Source organism: Macadamia integrifolia, chromosome 7, assembly GCF_013358625.1.
Source record: "Macadamia integrifolia cultivar HAES 741 chromosome 7, SCU_Mint_v3, whole genome shotgun sequence".
Classification (NCBI taxonomy): Eukaryota; Viridiplantae; Streptophyta; class Magnoliopsida; order Proteales; family Proteaceae; genus Macadamia; species Macadamia integrifolia.
In genome coordinates, this window is record NC_056563.1 from 34068931 (window position 1) to 34082889 (window position 13959).

The window sequence follows — 13959 nt, forward strand, 5'->3', positions numbered from 1 at the left end:
CCCCCGCTTGTCAGCTGCAATTCCTGTCGGCGAACCGAAAACGATTTAGAAGATGAGTTACGGAAGGGTTCCTCAAGAATCATACTCTCCCCCAGGTTCTTCTTCAACTTCTAAGCTTACATTTTTCCAATCAAAGCTTTCCCTTTTTCCCCTCCTCTCACCCCTTTTCTGTGAGATTAAAATCATTCGTTTGCATTTGTATCTTCCGTACTTGAAACTCGCTTTTTTGGTGGTGCGGTGTTACATACCGAACTTATTATTATTATTATTATTATTGGTAAGAGTTATTACCACTGTATAGTGTTAAGTAGTAAATAAAAATTGATAAACTAGTATAAATTAGAGATAAATATGAAAATAGAAATAATGGATCATAAATAGAATGTATGGTGTAGGAATACGTGAAACTAAGTTTATACTACTTATTGGTCCTATTTAATTGAAACTAATATGGAATAAAAAAATATAATAAAAAATTATCCTAAATTATCTATCTGTATTTATTTTAAGAAGAAACAACTACCTCCCAATTAGCCATACGTCCAGTTTCGTTCTAAGCTAAGAGACATGTACCTCTTAATTAGTGGAACTCCTATTTTTCTCAATCTCCTACTTTCTTTCCCTCCCACCAATGGGGTTGGTTGAGCGCTGTTTGCCATTAAGGGCTGTCCTTGGACTCTCTCTCCACCGTGTACGTATCATGTGGTTTGAGGGTACTCGTCTCCTTACCCTCCACCGCAGCAGAGCTATCTCCGCCTCCGCGTCCTTGCAATCACGGCTATCCACCACCGCCTCCTCCTCGGTATCAGCTCGAGCTCCATTTTTATCCAAAGAGGGCTTTTGATCTTTACAGCTTGAGCTTTTGATTTTTTGAACCATCAGATAAATCAAAATACAACAAATTAATGGAGAAGGAAAAAAACTATTGCCCCAAATAAGAGAGGTTTTCCTTAATTTTCTCGATTCTGAGAATCTGATTACAAAAATATTCCCAGAATTTCTACTGTCTTGTAAAGTGGCACTATCTTTATCCTCGCGAAATACTAATTTAAGGTCTTAATTGGTATTTTGCTTTCAGAATCTAAAACTAAGAAAATATGAATAAGAAAGAACTTCTTTCCAATTTTGGCGACCTCTGCCACCACCGGAGAAGAGGAAGGTCTGCAGCAGCTGTATGTTGCCTTCCTAAGAGAGAAACCGGAGAAGATAAATTTCTCAGCTCGCCAGCTACCTCTGCTACCACCGGAGAAGACGAAGGCCCCATGCAGCGGTATGTTGCCTTCGTAAGCAAGGAACCGGTGCAGACCTTCCTCTGCAGCAGCTGTTTTAGCAGGAAATATGAGGTTTGAAACTAGGTCATCGCAGATTTCTCTCAGCAAAAGGGAGCTTCTGTTCTAAAGAGCGCTTTTGATTTGGAGGGGATCTGGATCGGGTTGGATTTGTGCAGATCCGGACCCAGCTGGTGCTCTCAACTTTCTCCCTCCCAATCTTGGTTGTTTACGTCAGCAGAGACAGAGGTCGCCAGATTTGGTGGGAATTTGAGAGAATTTGGATCGGATGGTGCAGTGAGCCAGTGACTGATGCTTGAGGTTGTTGGCCACAGGTTCAAAACTTGGAAACACCACTTCTTCCTCTTCTATGCAACAGGGGTAAGGGCTGCTTACACATTTTTCTCACCCCGATCATAGAGTAGTGGGAACCTCGTGCACTAGATTGCTCTTGAGTCACTGGTGCGTGAGCTTGACCCTTCCCTCATTCGTTGGTGCTCTTTAGTAGACGAGTAGTTGAGAGACTCAAGACGACTCAAGACTCGAGACCATGGTCAAGTGTCAACCCACATCAACGAATCGATCCTCCAAGGACCATTTGATCGGTTCCCCCCTCAAATTGTTTACTGGGTCCCTGAAGAAGGTCTATCTAATGGTGGCCAAGAGATCAATCTTGCTTTTGTCTGTAAAACCCATGTCTGGAAACCTTGCCAAGTTCAACTACGGTACTGCAAACCTCACAACTCAACTCTGAGAGCTCCTGGACGGGAAGAAGTTGAAGTAATGCCACCAGCATGGGCTGCGTCGATGGTGAAGAACGGTGGCCTTGGATTGGTTGCTTTAACATATATTGCTGTGGATTACCTGAGAAACTTGTCCCCATCATGGCATGCTCGGTTGCAGCCCGCGCTCTGGGTGATTCTCATCTTGGCTTCCCTTACTCGTTTCCTCAAGTACCAACACTGGACCTCTGAGATCCGCTATGCAGTCCCTTTTATTGCTTCCATGCTCTTCCTGCTTTGTGCTTTTCTTGTTGAAGTCATTTCTGTTCGCTTCGTCACTGCCGTTCTCGGCCTTGATTGGCACCGGTAAGGACTAAGGGCCTTATTCATGAATATTGAGACTTCATGAACTTATTATTACCGTTAATGATGAATCTTGTGATTGTTCTTAAAACCCATATGGTAACTTTTTGTAATCAGTAAGATCTATTTGGACATTTTTGTAACTCATTATATGTCATGGAGCTCAATAAGCAACCGATTTGATCCCTTCTTGAGCTTCAATGTCGTTGACTAATGTGTGGTTCTGGTTTCTGCTACTGAATTGGTTTTGGATTAAGTTGGATCGAATCTAGAAGGTCTAGGGTTGAAAATTTTGGACCTGGATGTTAATACTCTGTTAACTGTCTTGACATGTGTAGTGCTACCGAATTCTCTTCTTATTCCCCGACCTGGTTTCCCATTACGGCAACCATCTTTGAAACCCATCGTCTCAGACTAATACACTAATCTTTGGGTCATATTCCCCTTCTCAGTTAGCATAAAACCACATTATGACCAATAACTTGGGTCAGTGTTATAAAACATTTTCTACTCTGGAGGAAGGATCTGTTCTATGTCAAGCACGCCCCACAAAGTAACTCTGTATTAAAATAGAATTCGGTGTGTATAAAGTGGTGATCTATCATCTCCAAACTGCATTCACAGATAACACATCTGCTGGTCAATCTAGGATTGAAGAACATCCAGGGTTTTGCACCTTCAAGTAGAGACCAAGCAAAAAAAATAACAATTTGGGCAGGGCCAAGGATCTCCAGGTTACAGCTCTACTGCTTCTGTTTGCTGCCAGGATCAGTTTCTGTGGCCATTTTGTGTGGCTGTCATCTCATTGGGTTTTGTACTTTATTTCCCTTTTTTCTATATATATATATATATAAAAAAAAAAAAAAAAAAACTTTCAGAATACTACCACAAGATCTTCTGTGGCTTGGCATCTTAATATGGAGCGAGAATCTTAATATGGAGCGAGATTTTCCAAATTATTGATCAGAATGGTGTTATTGAATATAATATATAAACAAAAAACTTCTAATCAAACAAAATTGGGATTAGCTTGAGTGGTTGGATAACTAAATCGTATGAGAGAAGCTGAAATGCTGTAAGAACAGTTATGACATTTTTAATGTGTTAGGTTTTAATTGGAATTTCTAAGAAAAGATTATGGAATATTTTATCACGGACAGCTATTGTTATAGGAAGACTTTTTCTTTGCATTAGCATTTTAACTCACTTTGGACAAGATTTTAGCATGAATTGAAGGAAAAGAAAGCATAGATCCTTTGGTTGTGGCTAGAGAACAATATTGGTAGATGAATTTAATTAATATGGAAGGAGAGGGATTTCAGCATGAATTGAAGGAAGAGAGCATGACACTTACTGTGGTTGGTTGAGAACAATATTAGTAAATGCATTCAACTAATATTGAAGAAGCAACATCTGTCAACAATGCTTATGTCAAGTTGTTTGGGGCAGTCCAGCATTCATAAAATCATCAGAGAATAATATGCCCTTAACCAGTGATGAACTGAGAAAGTTCCAGAGAGAGTTTTCCCCAACACATAAAACCTCTCGCTGTTAACAAATTGTGCAATCCTTTAATGACTTGGAGAAAAAATTTCCCCCTTTTTTTTTCCGTTATTTTCCCTTCTCACTGACATTGAAAAAAGCAAGTTTTTCAATGATACTCTGGAAAAGTGGAAGAATTACATACAGATAGAAACAACTTAAAATTTTTACTAAATGTGGAAAAGAAAAGCCACAGAACGGTTACTGGTTGCAAGCTTTCTAATGTGCTGGGGTGGCAATGGTGGATAGTTGAGATGATTGATGATGGTGATGATGTTTGCTACCAATGTGATTGTGGCGGTGCCGGTGACTACATGGAAGCAGTGATTGCGTTTTTTATGGTAGTGGTGTACCCATGGAGATGCTTACTTATGATTGTAGTCTTAGTAGCAGCAGCAGTTGCAATGGAGTGGCTGCTGGGTATGTTGGTGCTGGGTCAGTGGTAGCAGAAATGGTGCTCATGGCCTTTGGTGGCTGCAGCACTGAAGGTGGTCATCTAATGTGCTCGCGGTGGAGTAGCAGTTAGCTTAGGGCCATTTGCAGTGGTAGTGGACTAATGCAGATAAGTCACTTAATGGGTTTATTTTATTGCAAATAAGCCTTAGGTTGGGTTATGTATGTATTGAGTCTTTGATCCCATGGGTTTTCTTTGTAATGGACCACTTTAATGGGCCTAAAATATGGGTAGAAAGTAGGAAAACGAGATTTAATTCATTAGTTTAGTTAGAGTCCTGTTTTGAGTCTATTTCCTTTGTTATTTCAGTTTTCTAGTTAGTTTCGGTTTCCCAGTTAGTTAAGGATTGGTTAGGCCTTTCCTTTTTAGTGTTTGAGTTAGTTTTGTGTCTACTATATAAGTTTGTGAGGGGCTATAACACTGAACACGAATTTATGAATGAAAAAAAAAAAAAAGATGGATTTTGCTATTGTGTCGTGGGATGCAGTTGGGTGAGATGCCCATTCATTAGTTCTTCTTCCCCCTTCTCAACTCTCCATCGAATTCTCTTCCTTTTCTTATTTTCCTTTTATTTGTTTGCTATGAGAGAATGTTTGAGAGTTAGAACCAAGCCTATTGGAGGACATCTTCTCTATTCGACCAGAATTTCAGCTCCTGCTTGGGATTAGGATCACTTGTTATTCTAGTTCTACATTATGGACCCTTGTGGAAGCATTCATAATAAGAGCAGCCCCTCCTTTTTACTGCAGTTTCACGGGCAGTCAAATTTTTGTCACTGTTCTAAACAAATCCCTGCTTCACAATTCCAGCCTGTCTAGTGCTATATTTTCCATAAATCAAAACATTAATCTGTTTCATGCTATTATGTTCTGCCATCTCCTGGTCCCTCTTAATGGTCAAATTTTTATCCTGCTGTATGCTGGTCCAGCCAGTTTTGGGATATACTTCTTCCAAAAGAACTTGGGGATGAGCCCCCAGGAATCGCAATGGTGGCCATTCCAAACATGGCATCTGATCAAGCCGTCAAAGTTTTAAACTGCTGAGTTTGGCCTCTCAGAGCGTGCAATTCCTTTGTTAAGCCTTGGGCTCAGCAGAATTATTTCTGAGATGGGTATGTAAGAAGGAGGGGTGTTCGTTGATGCATGAATTTTCTGAACAGTTAATCTATGAAAGTAAAAAAAAGAGGAAATAATTGCATAGTTTCTGTTAGGTTATTGAATTGATTATTAGTGCTTGGTTCCTGAATAACTATTTGTTGGTTTTAACTAGGTGGCCTACCCCATTTAGTTGGGATAAGGTCATGATTGTTGTTGTTGTGGAAAGATTATATAGTGTGATCGTCCATTTTTGGATATCATCTTCTAAACAAGTGCTGGTTCCATTCGCTCTTTTCTGTACAACAGCAATGTACTAAAGTGCCATTTTCTTTCTCTGACTTTTTCCCACTTCTGTTGTCCTTGGTATACTATTTCCTCGTAGTTAAAATAGACATATGTCCTCAATCAAACTGTGTCCTGAATGCAGTTTGAAGGGGTTCCAAACTCAGGTAAGTTGCATTGATATGGGGTACATTTAGTCATTTGTTATATTTCCAGAATAAGTTTGGGACAACCTGCTCCTGCTGTACTCACAATGACACTTACTTCCAGGGTTCAGTCAAATGCCCAAGCGTGCATAATTTCAACAGGAGTTCTTGTAGGAGAGAATCTAGAGGTTTCTTAGCTTACCTGTTGTGTTCATGCCTATTTTTATTTTTCCGGTTTTGAATCCATTTTCTGTCATGGACCCTTGCATCCACATTTTTAATTCCTTTTATCATGGAACCTTAAGAACTTTCTATTCAAATTTCATATCTCTATTGGATATTTTCTGTGGCATATTTTACTTACATTAGTTTGGTTCTACATCCTAACCGCATGATGGAGAAATTGAGATAATGAGTGGGTTTCATTCATGTTGACAGTGCATCGTCTCCTCTTCCTGACACTGGCCAGTGGTTGCTGCTGGCATTGAATGAGAAACTTCCTCAGGTGGTGGTTGAGATTTTAAGAGCCCACATTATTGCATTGCACAATTATCTCATGTTGTTTGTGATGTTGGCTTTCTCTGTACTGTTCAACTCTGTCAAAGCTCCTGGCCTTGGGCTGGGTGCAAGGTACATGTTCACCATGGCAGTTGGTCGGCTTCTACGTGCTGTATCATTCGTTTCTACAATTCTACCAGCAGTCCGGCCTTGGTGTGCTTCTGACCGGTATAAACGACTTCCTTCACATCCTCATGTTTGGGCTCAGAAATATTACATGCCATATGCTTCAGATGCAGGTGCTATTCGCCGGCTTGTACTACGTGACATGGCTTTCGGCTCTTGTAAGTATTTTCCCCTATTTGTTGAGATCATGTTCGTTTTTTAGTGACCAAGGTTTCAAGTTCCGGTGAAATATTTCACAAAACTGGGAAATTTTGACCAAAACCAGGTAATTTTGGGCTGCAGGTTTTGACTACTGATTTCGAGGCCCAAATGGTAAATTAGGTCCTGAAACTTCTGTGAAACCATATTTTAGGCCCTCTGAACATAGTGGAACCCTTAGACTGTTTAAAAAAAAAAAAAAAAAACTGAATGTTGGATTGGCTCTAAACCCTAGGCTGGTAGTGTACTATGTACGTTGATGTATGCACAAAATTTAGTACTATGAACACACAATTCAATTAAAACAACTAAAAATATGCATTATGAATTAATAGATATAAAATCAGGAACCATTTCATAATTTAAAATGTTATACATGGTTCATTACAAAGATATGGGAGTGATTTGCCAAAAAAATTTAAAAATTAAGGTTTCCTAAGAAGTTTCCCTCTTTGGAGTCGAAACTTTCGAGATTAGCAAAATGATATTGAAACCGAAAACATGATCAAAATTTTGATCAAAGCCATGCATTTTATACAAAGAGTTTGACCGAAATGATATTGAAACTTGAAACATGGTCGTTTGAGCGAAATTTTGACCGAAACTTGGTAAGACCTAGGTATTGCACCTGGATTAATGTAGAACCAATTCACAGCTAGATGACTAGGAATTAGTTCCACAACAGGATCACAGGTGCTGCCGGTTGGTAGATTGAACAAAAGAGATGTTGTAGGTCTTGGACTTGTCTTCTCAGATCTTGTAATGGCAGCAGATGTTGAGACTTGATTGATAGCAAGGAAAGTAAAATAGAGAGAAAGAAATAAACAGAAAATAGAGAAGGGAGGAAGGGGGGATTGGTTGGGTCGAGTATCTCACTCTTCGCTAGGGCATCTCACCCATGGGCATCTCACTCAAGCTGTCTCTCACAGCATTGCATCTCACAGTTTTCTAGCAAAAAAGCCTTCTTTTTTTTTTCATTCAATCGTGGGCTATAGATCAGCCTTTTTCCTTTATTTATAAACTTTAAATTGATTATAAAATTGGGTCCTTCCTTGCATGGAAAGGAAAGAAATCCCCTTACAACTAGATATTATCCTATTTGGGAACTAATTACAAATCAAATCAAATCAAATCACTCCCTTTTACAAAGATAGAAACCCAATAAATTAGAATTCCTACTTTCTAAAAGTAAAAAACTAAAATTAGAAACAAGCGAGATAATATCTTCCTAACTATTAAAAGAAAATATGAAAATGAAAACTATATCAATCAAAGATTTCCTAAAATCTTTCAGCCTAACTCCTCCATACGAGTTGGCCATGGGGCCCATGAATCAAGAGGGAATTTTCTTCAAGCCTTCTCCACATTACGAATTGGCAGAGGGATCCACAGTAGTACTGTTCACATGAACAGTAATTTTATTTTATTTATTTATTTTTTTCTGAAGTTGATTTCAGCCCTCTTCTTCTCAGGCTTTGATCTGCATCATGGATTCTTTTAACTTTTTTCAAAACCAAAATTTTTTGTCAAATTTTGGTCATACTAATAGTGACAATACTAAGAGGACTGAGGTAGCATTGGAACTCCATTGGTTAGGCATTTACTGGAATTGCTACTGTTTAGTGGTGCATGCATGAGATCTCAGAGGCAAAATTTGACCTGATGAGATGATCATAATCTCTCTCTCTTATTTGGTGGAGGAGAATGAGGGAGTAGGACTGACCAAGCTGTTGGCCCTCCTTTCTTCATAATTTATTATGTCTTCTGCTGAATTACAAACCTATACCTTAGGTTGATTGCAATAATTTTTTGCTTTTCAAATTGTAAATTTGACCTATGATCTTTTTTCAGCTGATGAAGGGGAATATATTCAAGACCATCGACCAGATTGGGGATCAATGAGCTTCCTGATCAATTTCCTGCGTCCCACAAAGGCTGATGGGTCATGGTACAGTCTACTTAAGAGAGCCAGTGGCGGCTGCAATGACCTTTTATACAGTGGTCACATGCTTGTGGCGGTATTAACAGCTATGGCGTGGACGGTATAAATGAATATTCCCAATCACACTTTCCCATTCTGTAGGGACCACACACACACACACATATATATATACACACATAATATGCAATGACAGATTTATTTCTCTGCATTCTTATTAACGATAGTAGCCGGTGTTGCTGAACAACCTGAACTATACATTGCTAATGGTGGCAGGAAGCATATGGAGGTTGGACCTCAGCTATTTTATGGATGCTTGTTATGCACAGTGCCCAGAGAGAAATACGGGAACGGCACCATTACAGTGTGGACTGTGTGGTGGCTATCTATGTTGGCATCCTTCTATGGAAGATGACAGGTTTTATATGGTCAGCCAAGGACACATCATTGAGTAGGAAACTTGCTAAGTTTGAGAAGATCCATAGCCGACTTGACCGGGCTATGAAGGACTCAGACATGTATGAAGTAAGGAAACTTCTGAAAGAGGTTGAGTCTGCTGGTAAACAGAGGCAGAGTTTTACTGATCAGACCATTCGAATATTTTCCTATGTCGCCCTAGTTTTCACCTTTACTACTGTAATCCTGACCTTCATTTTGACAAGCGATGGGTGATTTTCTTCCCCACCTCAATTTTTCCCACTTGACTACAATGTATAGGTCTCCCCAGAACTTGGAAGAATGAATGAGGTTTGTTTATTTCACGAGGATTCTGAAAATGTCTGTGCAATACAATTGGGATTGTAGAACTTGTGAAAGAAAAAAATATTTATCAAACTCTGAGTCATCCAGATTTCTATCTATTCTACTGTTTGGGTTGGAGATATAAATGGATAATTGAAAATCTGGGTTCATTCCATTTCTGTTTGTTCTGTTATTTATCCAGATAATTAGATCTGAAAATGGATAATTGATATATCAGTTCAATATTATATTTCTATAAAGTAGGAACAATGATCTAGACCAGACCATTGTTAGTTAAAACGGGAACGGCAAAATAATAGAAACGTACGGTACGGGTTTTAAACAGATAAAAATGATGAACAGTACGGTCAAAAAAACAGGGAATAGCAAACGGACGAAAACGAATGGTACGAGTATTAAACGTGTAGTTCTCAAAAATACGAAACCAAAAAAATGGTAGTATATTCATGCAATTTGAGAGATTATTACCTGTATACATGCATCTAATATTCCAAAAGCTCTAGGAGTCCCAAGATAAAATAGCCCAATGGGCTACAAGAAAATGAGATGTTGCTAGCTTTAGCTTCTCCTTACTCATTGGGTTATAAGAATATGAGATTTTTTTCCTATAAATAGTATGGAAGTTAAAGACTAAAAACCAAAAACCAAAAACCAAGTATCATATTATCTTCACTCTTCACTTTTACTAATAGGTTTTTTTTTTTTTTTTTTTTTTTTAAGTAATTAATTTTTTTTTAATAAAATTCCTATTTTACTCTTAAAAAACGGATACACGTTTAAAACGGATTCTTTTGCCGTTTCCGTTTTTCCCGTATTGTATAATAGCATACGGGAAAACACGTTTTAAACGGCAAAAAAACGCAAACGCATTTTAAACGCGTTTTAACTAACAGTGGACCAGACCAATCCCAATCCCATCCAGATTGGATTGAGTGGGATCGGTTTCAGAACATTGAATCCGGTGAGTCAACCTGGATTAGTCTTCAACCAATCAGTATCGATGCCCAATACTGATACAGATCAGTCATTTTGAGCCGAATCAGATCGTTTTGCACCTGAAAATACTGATACTTTGGTTTCTTGAACCATTTTATCATTTTTTGTCCCAATTTTTCGTTACGATATCAGAGTCATAGCAAACGTCGACAATAGCCGACAATCATATGTGGATCTTGTGCATAGCATTGGTTGTAGCTTCTACTTATAAAGCAGGCGTTAAAAATGTGGAAGGTTTAAGGATCATATACTCACATGCATTTCCCCTCCCCCTTCCTATCATCCCCCTTCCCCTCTAGTGTGTATGAGTCAAGGCCCAATTTCTTTTTAAAAAAAAAAAAAATTGTAAATTCCTAATTCGATTCGGGATTGAATCGGCAATTTGATTTGGCCGGAATAGAATCGGCTGGATTTATTCATCGACCACTGCCGATTCCGATCCGAATCGACCAATTCACCGACACGATTCCTGATTTTATATACGGAGTTTCAGACAAGTTTTTTTTTTTTTTTGATAAGTAAGTTTCAGACAAGTTAAAGAGCAACTATGGATTCAGTACATTTGAGCCGTTGGATTATATGGTCAAACCACTTAACTACCGGTCATCAAGTAGAAATTTGACTTTCGAGGGAGCATGATATCAGTAGATTCAGTATCCCACAGAGATCTTTTCACTTCCATAAATTATTATTTTTCTAATGGAAAAGGAATGGAAATAATTTCTCGCGCTTACCTGTTATTCGTTCCTTGCCTCTCTTGTCAAAGCAGAGATTAGCTGATAGAGGTGAGAGCTGCTTCTTCTACATTTAACCGAAGATTTTATTCTTTGGATTCTCTGAAGAGCTCGAAGGAATTACAATGGCCATGTCAGCGTCAACAGCTACTATTCCTTCATTTAGTTTCGAGCGCTCCACTGCTTCCCTTTCTTCCAAGCTTTCCTCTTCGACTTCGCTTCAATTTCCCCTACAGCTTCGTCGACTTCGAGTAGGAAACTGGAGGTTTGTCGCTTCTCCTAAGCGTCAAATTCTTCCTAAGGTTTAACATTTCTCCCTTCTTCTTTTTATTTTGCTTTATTATTTATTTATTTTCTGGTGATTCGAGTGGTCCTTGTGAAGATTCTATGGCGGATAGCCATGTTTTAGTAGTATCTATTGTTAACTGAAAATTTTTAGGCTTTCTCTCTTTTCTGACGGGTTTTGCTCTGAAACGCTGTTAGAAATTTCCCCTATCCTCACCCCTTCTCCCCCGGCCCCCGGCCCCCGCCCCCCGCCTCAAATGCCAAATGCACCCAAAAACAGAATGTATATTGTACTTCCCTAATTGAAAATGGGAGTGCTTGGGATTTACTTGTGGCCATTTAATGCTTATGTAATTCATCTTCAGTTTTCTTTTCGAGTTTGCATAATTTTGGTTATAAATATTTTATGAAATACTAAGCAAGAGAAATTGTTGTAATGATTTTTGAAGGAGCTCCTTAACTTTTTTTGGTAAATACGCAGTGATGTTTCGTAGCAATAAGTAAAATGATGTTGTTGCATAATCAACTGATGGTTTTGTCTGCTTGATTACTTTTACAGGGCATATGTTACCAAAGCAGTTAATAGTGATTCCTAGATACGTGCATGTATACTATTGAGACCTACAGACTATAAATTACACCCATAAATTAGAACCTGGTCTTTCTTTTTAAGTAAACCAGAAATATATGGTCATTCTAAGTACTTTGTAAACTGACGTGCCTTTTTTTGGCACATCTTAAAGCATTAAAGAACATGATGTCCTCGAATATTCTGGTGAATTCTGTCCAAAGTGATGCCTTATATTGTGCATAGTTCAAGTAGATGCTCATATCATGATTCAAACACAGGAAAAATCTATATTGGCGAGCACAAAAACTATATGTTATATCTAGCTTTCTGCCTTTCAGTTCCATATTGAATAAGTCTACTTTGAATGCCTATGTTTCAACAAACAATTCCTTATAGTTTTTATATATTTCCATTTCATTTGGAATTGTCTTTTATGTCAAACAGTTCTTTTGGATCATTATTTTATGCACACGTTTTGATTTCCAATAATCCCTTTGCATTCAATATTATTCTGCTGTGGCAATATTTAATTTTAACCAAAACTCTGATTGGATCTGGATTATTATGTCATTTTTTCCACGTTTACATAGGGGTAGCACAATTGGGTGACAAGATGAGGAAAAATCCTCAGACCAATTAATTCGCTTGTAGGAAGGAATTCCATGAGAGGGTGGACCTTGGTGCAATGGTAAGGTTGCACCATTATGACACAGTTTGAGTCAGGAAACAGCCTCTTCCCGTAGCGGGGGTAAGGCTGCATACATTATGACCCTCCCCAGACCTGCAGTGGTGGGAACCTCGAGCACTGGGTACACTCTTTTTGAAGGAATTCCATGGTGCCAGCTGAAGGCTCCAAAAGGACGTGGTTAAATGTGAATTGAGTTAAAAAAGATATGAGGACTCATGATTTAATGAAGATGTGACCCTAGATTGAGGTGGCAATGGTGGATCAAGGTCTTCTGGTCACCTCACTGGAAATTACACTAAACCATACACATACTGCCTGGGGGGGATACTATCATTCAATCTGTGAATATGTTTGCAGGTAGAAAATTTTGGGATAGATGACCTTATTCCTGAATCAGAAAAAATGCGTACTATAGCTTTGTGTAAGAAGAGTGTATTTAAAACACGAATCCCCTTTGTCATAAGTATAACAAATTAGGTATTGACAATGCAGTTTTGACTAGCCAGTCTAATAGAGCTGGCTTTGCATCAACTTGCCTAATCAATGGTCACCCTATAAAGTAATGTCTATATGCAGTTGCTCTTTGTTATGGGGGTGGGAAATTTGATAATGCTTTTATTTTTAAGTGATAACTTTATATTATTATTATTATTTTCATTTTGTGTGTAGATATATTTTTTTCTCATTGTTTAAGGCCTTTTGTTTGTCATTTATATTTTCTTTAATGCTGATGTGTATGGAAAGAATATAAAATGGCCTTAGTACATGGAAGGAAAAATCATTAAGTATCCTTGTTATTTGATTTAATCATTTAGTCATAGATTTATTCAAGGTTATGAAATGTTTATACTAAATATCATTAATTGTCACTTGGGAAATGCCTAGTCATCAATTAATCAATGACTTGCCTTGATGAGGCAAAACAGCTAGTTGCCACCTTAAATATAACCTTGAATATACTATCTAGGAAGGAGATGGCAAGAAATGGCTACCTTCAGCAAAACTGTGAAGACCATTATTTCTTGAAGGGGGGAAATAAAAATTACATGTAGTAAGAAATTCTAAACATAACTTATGATTATGATAGTTGTCTTTTATCTTTGTTGCTCCAAAAGAAGGTGGGAACGTGACTTACTGTTGTTAAACTCATAGGGATTAGGAAAAGGGGACTATTGGAAGAAATATCTCCACTTAATGATGGGAACATAGATAGTAATGCTGTGAGGGT

The 13959-nt window shown here is 38.2% G+C and overlaps 1 protein-coding gene across 1 annotated transcript; it reads left to right on the plus strand.

The window, feature by feature from the left end:
- The first annotated feature begins 1623 nt into the window (after positions 1–1623).
- On the plus strand, positions 1624–9553 carry LOC122085021 (protein PHLOEM UNLOADING MODULATOR). The gene is made up of 4 exons (XM_042653451.1): positions 1624–2356; positions 6313–6716; positions 8608–8798; positions 8972–9553. Exons 1-4 carry the CDS (start codon positions 2052–2054, stop codon positions 9365–9367), a joined length of 1296 nt encoding a protein of 431 aa, XP_042509385.1. The 5' UTR covers positions 1624–2051; the 3' UTR covers positions 9368–9553.
- The last annotated feature ends 4406 nt before the right edge of the window (positions 9554–13959 follow it).

Coding starts and splice junctions, on each gene's coding strand:
- LOC122085021 (XM_042653451.1), top strand. CDS start 2,052: ATGCCACCAGCATGGGCTGCGTCGATGGTGAAGAACGGTGGCCTTGGA. Junction 2,357..6,312: donor CTCGGCCTTGATTGGCACCG/GTAAGGACTAAG, acceptor TCATGTTGACAG/TGCATCGTCTCCTCTTCCTG. Junction 8,799..8,971: donor TAACAGCTATGGCGTGGACG/GTATAAATGAAT, acceptor TAATGGTGGCAG/GAAGCATATGGAGGTTGGAC.